Source organism: Erythrolamprus reginae, chromosome 1 (genome assembly GCF_031021105.1).
Source record: "Erythrolamprus reginae isolate rEryReg1 chromosome 1, rEryReg1.hap1, whole genome shotgun sequence".
NCBI lineage: Eukaryota > Metazoa > Chordata > Lepidosauria > Squamata > Dipsadidae > Erythrolamprus > Erythrolamprus reginae.
Genome location: NC_091950.1, coordinates 276,922,268 through 276,938,650, shown reverse-complemented (window position 1 = coordinate 276,938,650; position 16,383 = coordinate 276,922,268). Strand labels below are relative to the sequence as shown.

At 37.6% G+C, this 16,383-nt stretch overlaps 1 protein-coding gene across 1 annotated transcript in view; it reads right to left on the bottom strand.

Moving 5' to 3' along the window:
* The window catches only part of ADGRB3 (adhesion G protein-coupled receptor B3), a 600,119-nt gene that overhangs the window by 289,791 nt on the left and 293,945 nt on the right, over positions 1-16,383 (bottom strand). Inside the window, exons 13-14 of the mRNA XM_070733042.1 lie at positions 2,484-2,630; positions 970-1,045 (exon numbers count right to left, since the gene is read on the bottom strand). Of these exons, the coding sequence (XP_070589143.1) occupies positions 970-1,045; positions 2,484-2,630 (223 nt within the window). The remainder of the gene's footprint in view (positions 1-969; positions 1,046-2,483; positions 2,631-16,383) is intronic.

Below are 16,383 nucleotides of genomic sequence, written 5' to 3'. Positions count from 1 at the left end.
CACTGTCCAAAACCTCTTTTTTTTTTATTCTTCAAAGCCTGACTGAGAACAAAACATGTTGTTTTGTGGTCCTAGGAGACTTTTGACAGCTGGGGAAGAGGGAAATGTTCTTCTACTATCTACCAATTTCCCCCCCAGTAGTGTTATTCTCACTCTGCATATGTAGGGTGTCTTGTACCATACAAAGCTGTTGATGTGAAGACTTCATCAGAGGGAGGAGAAAGAAAAGATACAAAGCTGCAATTAAGTACCCACACTTACTTCTTGTTGTGTATAGAGGGCTCCCTGGATATCACCTTGTTTTTCATTCTTCTCAGATTTCATTTATATTTGTGCTTGACAGTTGAAGCATTATAATACAGACTGAGAAAAAACTGCCCTATCACTCTGAGCAAATCTCCCTTTGATTTCTATGGAACATTTTTTTGATAAATGTCTAATAGCCAATAGTTGCTGTTTTTCTCCATCACAGTAGGAGGCTGAACCTTTCAGTTATACTTACTCAGCTGTGACTAAATCTTGACATAACTTATTGTGCCTAATTATATTATAATGCACTAAGAAAGGGGCACTGCTATTACTCACAGGGAGCAGATCCCCCCCACCTGCCCCATATGCTTATGACTTCCAATAGCTTTTGTATTAAATAAATGCGTGGAGTTGAAATATATCTACATCTTACCTGATAATAGTGTCATCTGTCTTTTTATCTTCTGTCTTTCAGTTATTATCTAGTCATTATTGAAACACTCATGCAACACAGATAAAAGCATGTTTGCATCTATAAATACCTACACCCATTTGCACTTAAGACACTATGCCTTAAAATTTATGCCCAAACCAGGTTAGTTGTTTCTTCTTTAGACAAAAATAAGAAATGGAGCCTTATATTCCATTCCTGCCTGTTTTCTACAGGACACATCTTAGAGAGACACTCCATTGGAACTGTTTCTTAGAGTCATAACTTACCTTAAGGTCGGCAAAATAAGCTCTAAATTTTTGTACAATACTGCTCCAAGTACAAACACAGTGGATTCATCTAGTTCTAAAATCAAAGGATGAAAAAAGAAAATATGTAGATAAAATATGATACCTTTCCAAGTATCTCCAACTTTGTTATTAACAGATAAAGTGCAACAGTATTTTATCATTATAGAAAATTTTGTTTAATGAAAACCGAGCTTGCAGTTGTAATATATTCCAGTGAATTGTGTTATAATAATGTAATAAGATTTTACATTTAGGGATGAAAAAAGTCTGTAGACCTGAATCTCTCACATGGTTAGGAGTATTCTGAAACCTTATTATATGTGAAATTCATCATTTGCTGCTAAACTGATATTTTGTGTTATAATCTTACTTATTATAACTAATAGCCTAATCTAATAATCCAATTATTTATTTGGCCTCAGGAAAGGCACTGGAGTGCTCAGTGGTCCTTAAATAACCCCACCAACTGCAAAAGTTAAATAAACCAATTTGCCATAATGAACTCATAGTGAACCATGGTCAATTTTAACTAATAATGTCCTTTAAAAGCTTATATTTGTAGAAAACACATCAATCAAAGTTGTGCAACAAAGGCAAATATAGGCCATTCCCACACAGAAATGTAATTGCCACATAATTATGAGAACTCTTCCTTTTCCACTCCACGTTCAAGGCAACTTTGGTTATTTTGTAACAGGGTCCTAACTTAGCAGTGAGAAGTCCATCACTTCCTTTCTCATAGATGAGAGTTATAGATAATGAACATGATCATTCACATACAGATATGGAAGCAGGGAAGAGGAAGAACCAGATAAATGTGTACTATGTCAGTCCCCTTTTTACATAAGAAATTGAAATGGCTATTCCTATAATGTGTAAAGGAACGCAAAGATTGCAATAGCCATTTGGGTGAACTCTGAAGCAGGCAAATAGTTTTCATCTGGTCTCCATTATGATTATTATTTTAAATCTATTATGACCATCGGCTCCAATAGTGCCTCTTTCCCCTTGATTTTCCTACTGATTCTTTGCTGTTGCCATATTATTTCCAACTTCAACTGGGTTCCCATAGAAATAGAAACAGGTTTGAGGTGCATTATAATAAGGAGGCACCACCAGCTATGAACTAATGAGAAGCCCAAAAGATAAATCCAGGAATTAGCTTTCATGTTCACAGACTCAAGAACTTCAAATTATGCGAAGAATAAGCTTGACATTCTTTCTGCTATATATTTTCCTTGCTTTATGGAGAAATGCCATGTTATAACAATAGAAGTTTAGTTGCAAATGCTAATCATTAAGATTCAATAACCACCTTTTGCACTATAGATTTGTATAGAAGGAACAGGTCTAAAATGCGACTATAATGCTAATCTTAAAATAGCTGATCAAAAATACTGCTGAAACAAGCCCACAAATGCATGAGTTAGCAAGTTAACTTTCTTTGTGGAGATTTCATGAAATAGAAAATTAAAATGCTGCTGAGTTTTTACCTGTTGACATAGGGGTGAAAATACTTTTGGGAATGACAACTCTATCTTCGGAGTTTCGGGCCCAGTCAACCATTCCTTTCCTTCCTCTCATGGGGAAATTGATGTCTGTTAGAACAGATGCTGCAGGAAGTTTCTGAATGCTGGCCACTATTAAGAAAAAGAAAAAAGAAAAAAAAATCAAGCAGAATTCTTTTTTAGTAATCAAAGTATTTTATTATGGATCAATTAAGAGCACATGTATTTCAAAATTCTGACTGAAAATAAGAGTTTTATAGGAACATGTTTCAAATTCAACCTCAACAACACAAGAGCACACAACAAATTCAAACTTAATATTAATCGCTCCAAGCTTGACTGTAAAAAATATGACTTTAGCAATCTAGTTGTCGAAGCGTGGAACTCATTACCGGACTCAGTAGTGTCAACCCCTAACCCCCAACATTTCTCCCTTAGACTATCCACGATTGACCTCTCCAGGTTCCTAAGAGGTCAGTAAGGGGCGTACATAAGTGCACTAGCCTGCCTTTCGTCCCCTGTCCAATTGTCTCTCCTTATCTCATATATCATATATTTTTTCTTCCTTTCATATATCTTCTCCTCTATTTTTATATCTTTTCTTTATATATAATACTTCATGTCTATTCTCTTCAATATGTATTGTGTATTGGACAAAATAAATAAATAAATAAATAAATAAATAAATAAATAAATAAATAAATAAATAAATAAATAAATAAATAAAATTAAAAATGAACAAAAACTGCAGTCCTACGTTGGTGGACTCAGAGGTTGGCTCATTGAATACATAAAAATATTTCCTTGTATGCATAAACCAGAAAGATGATAAGTTTAGGAATGACTAATAGACTGTGAGTGCAACATTGTGGATTTTATTCTCTGACTTGTCAGCTAGATTCAAAATCTTAGTAGGGACTCTTCATTCTGTTATTCCATTCTGCATGAGATTCATATGGAGGGAGACAGAGCTATATCTTCAGTCCAGATTCTGAACTGATTAAAAATGACAGAATTAGGAAGAAAATATTATAAACTGCCTGAGGATGTATAATTTCCAGAACCAGATTAATGAAGCAGTAACAACTCTTATATCCATTGCACAGAAGCCCTATTAAATAGATTGGCGTATTATCAGCCTGCAGCTTCCTTTTGGACAAAGTAGAAAAGCAGAAATCTGGTATCGTACAACTCATTTTTGCTTATTTTTCAATGTGAAAAATACTCATTACCATTTTATTACTTCTGGTGAGCACCTTTAGAGAGTAAAACAGAATTGCAACTCACTTCATTTACCTTCACATTGACCATTCAGAGTAGGTGACTTATTTGACATATAAGGAAAGAAGATGCAGATAGCCTAAGTAGCTAAGTAGATTTTTGTCTAAATTATTTATTACTTGTAGTGTGCCCTCAGTATACAAAACCTCCCTATTGAGCAGAATACAGGTAGTCCTCAACTTACCACAGTTCATTTAGTAACCATTCAAAGCTATGACAGCACTGAAAAAAGTGAGTTATGATTGTTTTCATAGTTATGACCTTTGCAGCATCCCCATAACCATGGGACTAAAATTCAGGCACTTGACAATTGACTTATACTTATGACCGTTACTGTGCCCCAAGGTCATGTGCCCCTTTTGTGACCTTCTGACAAGCAAAATTAATGGAGAAACTAGATTCAATTAACAACTGAGTAATCAACTTATCCACTGCAGTACTGCATTCTAATCACTACATCACCTTGGCTCAAAACAAGTCACTTTGATGATGCAAATGAGCATTAATTTCTCCTAAAAAATATTTTGCCAAACACTTCTGTCCTCACTTAGCTTTTTGCATATTTGGTAAGAATCTAGATGTATTTAGCCTTTTTGAATTCAATCTTGGCACCCATTCCTTTAGAGACTATTCAATCTACCTGGGTTGCCTCATTCAACAAAGATCCCTTTCCAATTTAAAAATAACCCCAGCATGGTTCTTCAGGATGCTCATAGTATAAGCCCTATCCAAAAATAAGGCCCAGTTAAGATAATCAGCCAGATACATTTAGGACCATATTTTCCTGAAAATAAGACATAACTTGAAAATAAGTTCTAGTGCCTTTTGGAGCAAAAAATTAATATAGGATCCAGTCTTAGTTTTAGAGAAATATTGGTAACAATATAACCATTGAGCTGGTAGACAGATACTGTCTGCAGATTTATCTGTCGAGTTATTGGAATAGTTAAGATAAGAATACCAGTTAACCTTTAATGTATTTCATGAATAGTTCTGATTGAGTTTTTGGGGTTTTTTTTTATTAGATGACACCATCTCAACAAAATCTGGTTGCTGTGAAGTTGAGACAAGAAAATTTAATCCTTCCTGGATAAGGATGTGGATATAAAAAGACATTTTGCAAAGCAAAATCTTAGCAAGGAAGAAAAACTCTGCAAAAATGCTAAAGAATTTGATGCGAAAGCAGTTACCATCAAGCCAAATTAATGTTTATGGTTTTAGTTTATTGGCCCAAATAAATCATGCTAAGTCCATGGTTGGGAAGAACCACTGCAATTTGAATGTTGAAGGCAGCAAATAAATCACTTAGAGGAAAGCTTGAAGGACAACATGTAAACATGAAGGAAAAAATGAACAGAATTAAGCAATTAAGAATTATGCAAACTGTTTTTTAATGATGAACATAACTCAGCCAAGCCACCTCTCCAAAACAGGGCTTATTGTCCCTAAAAACAATGTTTAGTTTGCACTACAGAGCATAAGAACAAGTGAAATGCAGTAGGTATTTTCTACCAAACAAGTATATGTTCAATTGTGCTATTAATTTGCAAAACCCAGAAACCCATTACGGTCAGTTTTAAGTGAGTTGTATGAAAATACATACTGACAGTTCATAGCTCTGAATGCAAATATGGTATATTATTGCTTTTTAACCGATATGCCTGCCCATTTGTGTGTTATAATTGGTAGAAGAGTGTGGAAAACACAGACAGGCTAAAAAATCTGTTTATCCATCTCACCCTATTTATAATGTAGTGGTTATCTAGAGATCACTTGCATCCTGATTTAAGCACACTGAGTGGGACTCCATGGTAACATTGACAGTTTGAAATAAGATTCACGCTAGTTCTAAGCGTTCAGCAGGCTGGCACATACTCACATTAGCAGAGAGAATAAACAATCCATTTTCTAAATAATCATAGAAAGAAGGTAATAGAGTCAATGTTATTTTCACACTGCGTCTATGGCAATGATACACATGACTAATCTACAGCAAATGCCCCAGAGAGGGGTAAAAAGAGAAAGACAACAGGAAGCTCTGTAAAAGCAGTTATAACAATATTACAGCAGAAAACGATTTAGCCTCTCCTAAGTGGGTTTCATTTTAAAGGAAAGTGTAATTCAAACCAAGAGACAAGGAAAATTAAGGCAATAATTATATTAGATTTCCAGAATATATTGCTTGACATAGCTCTTTAGCTAAGTTGAATTTAAGGCTGTTACATGCATGTGTACATAGACACTCATAATTGTGAAACAGTTTAGATTTCTCTGTATCACAAAACATCCAGCTGCTGCACTTCTGAAATTGTGTGCTTGTGAAAGGAGCATTGACGCAGTCTTTTCAGAGATTCGTTTGCAGGTAGATCTTGGTTAAAGACCTTTTCTTCAGAGACTGAAGCTATGGCAATGCTGAACAGATGGCATTTATGCATGATCCCCATATTTATGGCCATTGCAGCGCCCCCATGGTCACATGATCAAAATTTGGGTGGTTAGCAACCCACGAACATTTAAAGCCACAAGTGTGCTTCAACTCCAGTCATCTCTCTACCTCCCCTCCATCTCTAGGTTTTGGGCGGCCCTGCTCAGCGGCAGTGGCAGTAGAGCCACTGTAGAGCCTTCACCATTCTCAATAACCTTGCCCTCCTTGCCTTTCAAAAGTTGCTTAAAACCCACCTCTGCTGCCAGGCATGGGGGAACTGAGATATACTTTCCCCCTAGGCCTTTACAATTTTATGCATGGTATGTCTGTATGTATGATTGGTTTTTATATAATGAGCTTTTAACTGTTTTAATATTGGATTTTGTTATATATTGTTTTACTGCTGTTGTTAGCCGCCCCAAGTCTGCGGAGAGGGGCGGCATACAAATCCAATAAATCTAATCTAATCTAATCTAACCTTGCAGCTTCTACCTTACACTATACTGCCAACACCACCATCACTGTAAAAGGCTATTTCATTTCTTGCACCATGGACAACCACCCAATTGCACCACAGCACAAAGCCGTAACCGCCCCTGCTGCCTTTGAGCTCTACCAACGCTGCAGGATCCCAAAGGCTTTGGCTGTTTTCTTCCTGCTGCAGGTGATGAGGTGAGCTCTCTGTGACCTTATGTGAGGCAGACAAAGCCATGTGCTGCCTTCTCCAACTCACACATGGCCTTCTCATGAGGCTTAGGAGCATTCCAAAGCCTTCCGAGAAGTCTGTGCATGATTCGGAAAAGCAGATGGGTGATGTGGAAAAAGGTGAGTGCAACCTTGGGAAGAAACAGCTGCCTGGTATATTGATATAAAGAGAACTTCAGTTTCCAAGAACTCCCATGTCTAAGCAAAGGGAAGTAATCAGAAATCAAAGGACACAAAGGACAATAAGCTGGAATACAATGTAATTTTCCCAAACCAGAGCCTGGTAAGAAACTGCACTGGAACTGTTTTAGGCCAATCCATCTTCTCTGACCTGCACATATTTACTTTGGGATTATTATCCAAAATGTGATTATTTAAGAATTTTATATATGTTTAGTTACCCTTCAATGTGAAACTCTGATTATGTTCCAAATTTTGTGGGAGAGGAAAAGACAGAGAGAATCCCCACAGTACTAAACATACTGTATACATAACATTGTATTTTGCGTTAATCTGATACTATCTGATTTACATCCATAACTCTTTAAAATAACTTATTAAATTGTGTTGGGAATAAAATAAAACTCTGTACTTCTTCCCTAGTCCAGAATATCAGCAGAAAACAAAATACAATTCTGAATAGCAATTAAGGCTTAATGCTGTCCACAAGCCAGAATTGTGCAGAATGAGAGTATAAATGAATGTAAAAGAAGCGGAGAGTTATAGGAGGGGACAGTTTAAGACACGTAGCCATGTATTCTAGCAAACGAACGGAAGGCATTCTGATTGCTTCCAAGATTCTCTTTGATCACAGATAAGAGTATTGCTTACAATTCACTTGTTCAGTGACCAATTGAAGTTAAAAGGGTCTAAAGAAGGAGACTTATGACCAGACAAGCTGTGGATGCAGCCTTCCCATGGCCATGTGATTGTAATTCAGGTATTTGGCAGCCAACACTTCATTTATGGAAATCAAATGTCCCTGGGTGATGTGAAAATCTTTTACAAATTTCAAGGCCAGTTTCAACAAGCAAAGGCAACACAGAAGCTGGAGAATGTGGCCAGGGGGTGGGGTGGTTTGTCACCTTATGTCCTACTTTACGACCCATGATGATTCACTTAACAACTGCAGGCAGAACTGCCAAATTGGGCACAGTCATGTGATTTTTTTTCACTTTATGACTATGACACTTAGCTATAGAACCAGAGATGAGTTCCTCACGGTTCGGACTGGTCCTATAGAACTGGTAGTAACTTGGTGGCCTGGGTTGCTAGAACTGGTAGAGACCCAGGCCTGCCAAGTCCACGAGCTAGTTCTCCCGTAGCACTGTAGGTGCCACCATTTGTTTTAATGTACTGCTCATGTGCACATGCAGTGCACAATGCGTGCCCCCTGTGGCACATCCGTCAGCAAACCGGCAACAAAGAAAATCAGGACCCACCCCTGTATAGAATAGCCAAAAATAATTGTTGTTGGTAAGGGGTCTTGTAAGTCAATAGTAATGTGATCATAGCTACTATAATCCAAACTAATAACTATCTGGATACAACATAGAGAAAAGGAGGGAATGCATTCAACAGTGCTAGGTCATAACTATGAATCCAGTACCAAGGGACCATTGGAACATAGGACAATTAAACCAAGACTCCTCAAACAAGATTATACCCAAGAACAATGTCTGGATTTAGCCAAATTATTTTTATTTTACTTCTAAAAAATAATTGTTAATTCTACTCCACCTTTATAGGTAATGTAAAACCAAGTGTTTTTCCATTTAAGGCAATGGTGATTATTCTACTCTTCTTTCTATATACTGTATATAGTACTAAAAAAGCCTATTTCTTTCCTTCCTGGATTCTAAAACTGCATTCTTCTCTACTACTGTGCATATTGAAATAATAAACAGGAATCAACTCATGCTTACATGAAAAAAAAACACCCTATAGATAGAGTTTCTGCCTTCTCATTGTGAAACATTTTTGTAATACACATCACTTAAGGAAAAGTGGTATAATCTTTTCCTTTAGCATAAACTATATTTTTTGGAGTATAAGACACACTTTTTTCCTTCCTTAAAAAGGCTGATAATTTGGGTGCGTCTTATACTCTGAATGTAGCTCCCCCCCCCCAGCCCTAACTAGGCTGCTAACAATCTTCCCAGCTCTTACCTTGCAGGGTCTTTCATTGTTTCTCTCTGCGAGAATGCTTTCCAAGCCTTAAATCTTTGCAGGCTTTTTTAATTGGTCTAACTTGCTCCAAATGTTCCTTTCCCACCCTAACCAGGTGCTAACGATATTCCCAGCTCTTACCCGCTTGCAAGTTCTTTCATTGTTACTCTCTGCGAAGAATGTTTTCCAAACTCTGTCTGTATAGGGTTTTTCCCCCCATTGCTTTACTTGTTCCAAATGTTTCTTTACAGCCCTAAACAGGTGCTAACAAAGTTCCCAGTTCTTACCAGCTTGCAAACTCTTTCATTGTTTCTCTCTGCGAAGAATGTTTTCCAAGCCCTAAGTCTCTGCAGGGTATTTTCCATTGCTCCACTTACTCCAAATGTTTATTTCCAGGTGCTAATGATGTTCCCAGCTCTTACTGGCTTGCAAGCTCTTTCATTGCTACTCCGAATAAAGTTTTTTTAAAGCCATAACCAGGGGAGAAAATAATGTGCTAACTAAGGACACTAACCAGATGAATATCTGGTAAATAGATTCTTTTCCCTATTTTCCTCCCCATAAACATAGGTGCATCTTATACTCTGGTGCGTCTTATACTCTGAAAAATATGGTATTTTTGAGAATAAAATATCTAGAATCTGTGTAGATTAGATTTAATAGAAAACAGACTTAGTAAAATGAACATACAGAATATAGATAGTCTATTATTGTAAACAAAGGTAGCTAAAATGCCATTTGTTCTGATTTAATAGTGTATGTTTGTATTTGCAAAACATGTTTGAACAGAATAAATTGCATGATTCATACAAGATAAATTCCTAATTTTCTACAATATCATTGGAGGCAGGTTTTATAAAAGGATAAAACTAACTTTCATTAGAACAAAAATAATGTGTTTACTTTATATACACAAATACTGTACCAAGCAAAAAATCACTCTGGGTTAAGTGTTCACAATAAGGAATTATGTTTAAAAAAATATTTAAACGAGAAGCATAAAAGATATTTAATTAAAACCATAAAACTATCTTTAATTAAAATGTTAGTTATTTCAGATTTGCCATAAGCTTTAACATTTAGTACTGTGTATTTTCAGCATAAAAAAAATAGTCCGATATTTTGTGCAAAGGCCCCTTGTGCATTATCTTTATCAGGTGGTGGTGGTTTTCCCTGAACATTTTTTTTTAATATATTGCGTGAATTTTTTATAGATATATATTACATGCTACTCAGCATTATAATGGAGTTGGGAAGCTAATTGTCTTCCTTGCACTTGCACAAGACAAATTCCTTGTGTGCCCAATCACACTAGGCCAATAAAATTCTATTCTATTCTCTTTCTACCTCTATATGCATGAATGAATGGGGGAAAAAAATCAGGTTTACAGAAGCTTCATTTCATTTGGAACAATGAAACATGCTTAAAATGCAGATGGGATGTACTTGAATCATACTGATTTAACAAATGTGGTCAGGAATTATATGCTTCAGAATGCCGGGAGTCCTTGACTTATAACCATTCATTTAGTAACCATTCAAAGTTACAACGGCACTGAAAAAATGACATATAATCATTTTTCACACTTGTGACCATTGCAGCACCTACTCGGTCACATGATCAAAATTCAGATCCTCGACAACTAGTTCAGATTTGTGACCTTACCACAAGCAGAATCAATGGGGAAGACAGATTCATTAACAAATTGTGTTACTTAGCAACTTTGCAGTGATTTGCTTAACAACCGTGGCAAGAAAAGTTGTAAAATAGAGCAAGATTCACTTAATAACTGCCTTGCTTAGCAACAAAAATGTTAGGCTCAATTGTGGTCATACTTTGGGGTATATCTGTAGTCTTTAAACAGTTGTAACTGTTACCTTAAAACCAACTTCTGTGTTTAGATACTGCCTTTTGCTCAAGGTACCATTGCTGATTTATGAAAGCAGTTCTTCCTAACTCAGGACATTAAATCAGTAGTAGGGAAGTCCCTAAAAGGGCTGTGATATCACACAAGAATGGGGAAAACCTATGAGCCTGAGTGCCTTGAGAGGGTCCACAACTTGGGCGTCCTCCTCAATCCACAGCTGACTTTAGACCACCATCTTTTGGCTGTGGTGTTTGTCCAGGTCCACCTGGTGCACCAGTTGCGGCCCTATTTGGACAGGGAGTCTTTGCTCACGGTCACTCATGCCTTTATCACCTCGAGGTTCAACTACTCCAGCGCTTTTTACATGGGGCTACCTTTGAAGAGTGTTCGGAAACTTCAAATCATCCAAAATGCAGCCATGTGAGCAGTTATGGGCCTTCCAAGGCATACCCATATTTCATCATCAATCCACGGACTGCATTGGCTGCTGGACACAATTCAAAGTGTTGGTTATGACCTACAAAGCCCTACATGGCATCGGACCAGATTACCTCCGAGACCGCCTTTTGCCACACGAATCCCAGTGTCCAGTCATGTCCCACAGAGTTGGCCTCCTCAGGGTCCCATCAGCCAGACAATGTCGGCTGGCGGGACCTAGGGGAAGAGCCTTCTCTGTGGGGGGGGGGGGGGGGCGGCTCTCTGAAATCAGCTCCTCCCAGAGATTTGCACACTCCTTGCCTTTTGAAAAAGTTTAAAGACTCATCAGTGTTGCCAGGCCTGGGGTCATTAGATCTTTCCCCGTGACCAATGAGTATTTTAGTGTGTTTAATGGAGTGAATGGTAATGAATGTTTTTTTACATTAGAACATTTAGGGTTTTTAATTATATTAATTGGATCTAGATATACTGTTATGTTTTCTTTGATATATTGTGAGCTGCCCGAGTCCCTGGAGAGGGGCAGCATACAAATACATTAATTAATTAATTAATTAATTAATTAATTAATTAATAAGGTAGTGTACAATATGCTCCTTCTTCATATTTGTCCGCAAAACAGCAACTGTGTACTTTGGGCTAAGACAGAGCAACTGTGTGAAAATCACCCATTGAGTTTTTCATGCCTTGAATTTGATCAAGAATCTGGTTCTCCCCACTCCTAGTGCAGCATTTTAGCTAGTTTGGGATTAACACATTTTGTATGGCAACATCTTCGTGGATTAAATTTTATCATTAAGTTAGTGCATATCATTTGGGTGGAGCACGGTAGAGAGTTTTTTACTGTTAAGAATACTAAAGAATTATTGCAAAGTTTTCTCAAAAGTGCTTTGTCAAAAGACAACTGGATTGTCTTGGTTTCCCCCCCCCTTGAAGATGTTTTGGGATTTTTTTTTAACCTGAGAAGCATCTTCCGTTCTGACTGAATGGTGGGGACCAGAAGGATGTATATTCCTTGCAATTATCTAAGGGCAAAGATAAACCTCCAAGTGTTCTCAACAATTCTTAGGAGAGTGATAATAGCCACAAGGACTGCAACCATATACATCCTTCCATTCTTCCCTTAATGACCCTCAAATTTGTGTTATGACTGCTACAAAAAAGGTCATAAATCAGCCATGGTCATGTGATGGATGCTTTTTATGACCATCATCCACAGAGAGGGGCGGAATACAAATACAAATCCAATCAATCAATCAATCAATCAATCAATCACTTATGACTAGAATTGTGGTTGTGTATCAAGGATTTGGAGGAATTTGAAGCATATTTTGACAATGACCACCAGAGGGAGGTATGGTAGTAGGGCTGGGCTGCCTTGTTACCAGAGAAAAAGAATGGGGAATTTGGTATAAAATTATTTCTATCTTGAATCTTTTCCTGGGCTATACATACTCAAAATGACTTTAAAATACAAGGAATCACAATGCATCACAATGCAAACTTTAAAATATATCTACAGGACAACATCACATATGCATGCATAAAGCACAGAATTTGCATTGTCATTCAATTTGCATCATTTGGCTCTTTTTTCCCCTTCCCCCAATAAATGCCCATGCCTAGGCTTCTTATCACTGACCAATTTGGCCTCTGCCTCTTTCTGTTAAACCTAACTCTATTTATATCGGCAATAGCAATAGCATTTATATACAGCTTCATAGTTCTTTACAGTCCTCTCTAAGCAGTTTATAGAGTCAGCATATTGCCCCCAACAATCTGAGTCCTCATTTTTACACAATGGTCGCCCCTGATTGGGTTCTGGGGAGGAAGCTATGCTTTTACCCAAGCTTCTCAAACTAAGGTTGAGGCTGGTGTTGGACTCACTTAGATTATTAGTATCAAATGTCTTCAACTTCAAAGTTGTCTGAAGGCGACGTGGCCAGCATATAAAGTAACTAAACTAACTAAACAACCAAAGATCCCTACCCTTGGGAGGAATTACTCCATACTCCTAATTGCAGTTATGGGGATATCCCTACTGATATTGGGGTTGATCCAGGTACAGTAAGTGTGCACTTGTTGGACCTAATTTTCATTTAGGTCTGGAACCAGCTCTCCCCCAGAGATTCGCACCGCCCCCACCCTCCTTGCTTTCCGAAAAAGTTTGAAGACTCATCTTTGCCGCTAGGCCTGGGGTTATTAGATCTTTCCCCCTCCTGACCAACCAATGTGTTTAGAATAAATTATTGATTGAGTGAATGTTAACTGAATCTTTTAATTTTTAGGATGTTTATAAGTTTTTAAATTATTATTAATTGGATCAAATTGTTTTATTGTGTATTCCTTGTTTGTTGTGAGCCGCCCCAAGTCCACGGAGAGAGGCAGCATACAAATAAAATAAAATAAAATAAAATAAAATAAAATAAAATAAAATAAAATAAAATAAAATAAAATAAAATAAAATAAAATAAAATAAAATAAAAAAATAAAAAAAAAAATAAAAAAAAATCAATCAATAAATAAACAAATTTCATAGCAGACAGCGAACTGAAGATAAAGACCCTTGTCATGGTTAGAGCCCGGTCAGCCTGAGGCTATCAACTGCAAATGAATTCTAGACTAATTAAGATGAATCTGCTTGGATTAGTACTATTCCCTTAGTCCTGTTCCGAATCAGCTAAATCTGGGGAGAAGGAAGAGGCTCAAGAGACGATAAATGCTTCCTTGGCAGAAGGCTGTTATATAATTTTTGATGTATAATTCAGAATCATGTTGGCATCTTAAAATCCCATTCCTATTTCAATCTCAGCCATTACAGGGAATGACAGGTTTCTTTTTTTTATTACAGGTTTTTATTACAGGTTTCTTTTGTTTATTTTCATATTATGTTGTTGTTCTACTATAATCTGTAAATCCAGTCCTTCTAGACAGTGTTCTGGACCAGAACATCCCAGATGACATTGGCTCGATTTTTGGCCCTACCCTATTTGAAACTCATTTTTTCTCTCTCTTATTACCAATACATACATAGACATTCATAACACAGCACGTACATACATAGACATTCATAACACAGCACGTACAACACAAAAGAGAAACAACCTTGCTGTGGTATTATATATGTCTGCATCAAAATTCTTCAAACAGAGACCTGTGCAAAGGCAAATGAAAGGAATTCTGATGCATTCATAAAAACATTCAAACCACAGTTGCCTTTTGTATGGTATTTTAATACCTGTAAGAGAAAAGTGGAATGAGAATAGAGGCCATGAAAGAAACAATTTTTAAAAAGTGACAATCTGGATGTTTTGCAGGTACCTCTACTTAAGAACTTAATTCATTCTGTGACCAGGTTCTTAAGTAGAAACATTCTTAAGTAGAAGCAATTTTTCCCATAGGAATTAATGTAAAAGCAAATAATGCATGCAAACCCATTAGGAAAGAAATAAAAGCTCGGAATTTGGGTGGGAGCAGGAGGAGGAAGATGAGGAGGAGGAGAGTCTCTGCCGAAGGAAGAAGTTGAGGGGAGGGGAATTTTAAAAAATCCAAAACTTTAAGGCTTAAAAAAAGGGGGGACTTTGAGGTGGCGCACAGAGAAAGGAAAACACTCTGTTTGCTCTGGGCTGCCCAGAGCGAAGGGAGCGTTTTTTTCCTCTGGGCGCTGGCAGAGGTTTGTTCCCTCTCCAAGCACCCAGAGAAAGGAAAATGCTTCATTTGCTCTGGACTGTCAAAGCCTTCTTAAGTGCCATCAAAAGCCTCTTTTAGCAGCCCAGATGGCCAGGATTAAAGGGGGAATGGCAGGAAACTGGCCGGGCCTTCTCAAATTTCCTGGGAAATTTTTCTGGGCTCAGGTTTTTAAGTAGAAAATGGTTCTTAGGTAGAGGCAAAAAAATCTTGAACACCCGGTTCTTATCCAGAAAAGTTCTTAAGGAGAGGCATTCTTAAGTAGAGGTACCACTGTATATCTTCCCAGGATAAACAAAACAAGGTCTTAGCTATGTAGTACCAGCTTACACAGCTAGCCTATTCCCCCCTCTTCCCCAGGAAAATTACCATCAACTTAGCCACAGAAGACCAAGGAACGCTAATAGGCTTGGAAAAGATATTGAGAGGAGATCAGAGCTCTGGGAAAACACTTCTGGAACAGAAGTGTCAGATTCAAGGCTCGTGGATCAGATCTGGGTGCTTAAATCTGGCAAAGAAGCAGCCTGCATTGTGTCTGACTGGCAGAGTGCTGCAAGCTGTTCAGGCAGAAAACAAGGCACAGCGGGGCCATAAGTGGGTTCCACTGTGCCCCCGTTTGGCCAGCAGGGTGCTGCAGGAGGCGTCTGTCCTATTCCTCCCCCTGCCAGTCCGCAGAGGAAAACTGCAATGCTGATTTGGCCCTCGAAGAAATCCAGTTTGACACCCCTGTTCTAGTAATACCTGTTTATGTAATACTGTCTCTTAGTTCTTTCAAGATCCTATGGTTTTTGTCATCTTGCCCCATTACCTCACAGGTACACCCAATGGCTTCATGACCCCTACTATAGTACCTTGTATTGAAAGACCTGCCTGGCTGCTATATGCAAAGAGATGCATAGGCTTGTTTGCATACATCTATAAAGAAGGATGATAACTCCATCTCTTTGGGGACATGGCTTGGACTCTATGCTGTCAATAAATCAATTTATGTTTTAGTGTAAGTGTTTAGTTTGTGCTTATGTACTTATCCAAGCTGCACCACAGAGGGTGACCCCTTCAATAGTATATTAAAATTAACAATGATAATCCAGATCAAATTCTGTAATGATAGAGGTTTCCTAATCCACATTCAGAAATTTCTGGTGAGCCTCTTTTCTCAGTTCTAATGCAGAATGAGAAACTTTTAATCCAAAGGATTCAATGGCTGCTTTGACAGCTCAGTCATAGAGCCATCATACAAAAACTCCTGCAATCCTTCCTGGTGACATAAATGTGTATTCACACAATCTTTTTTTAAAAAATCTCTCTGCCCCCC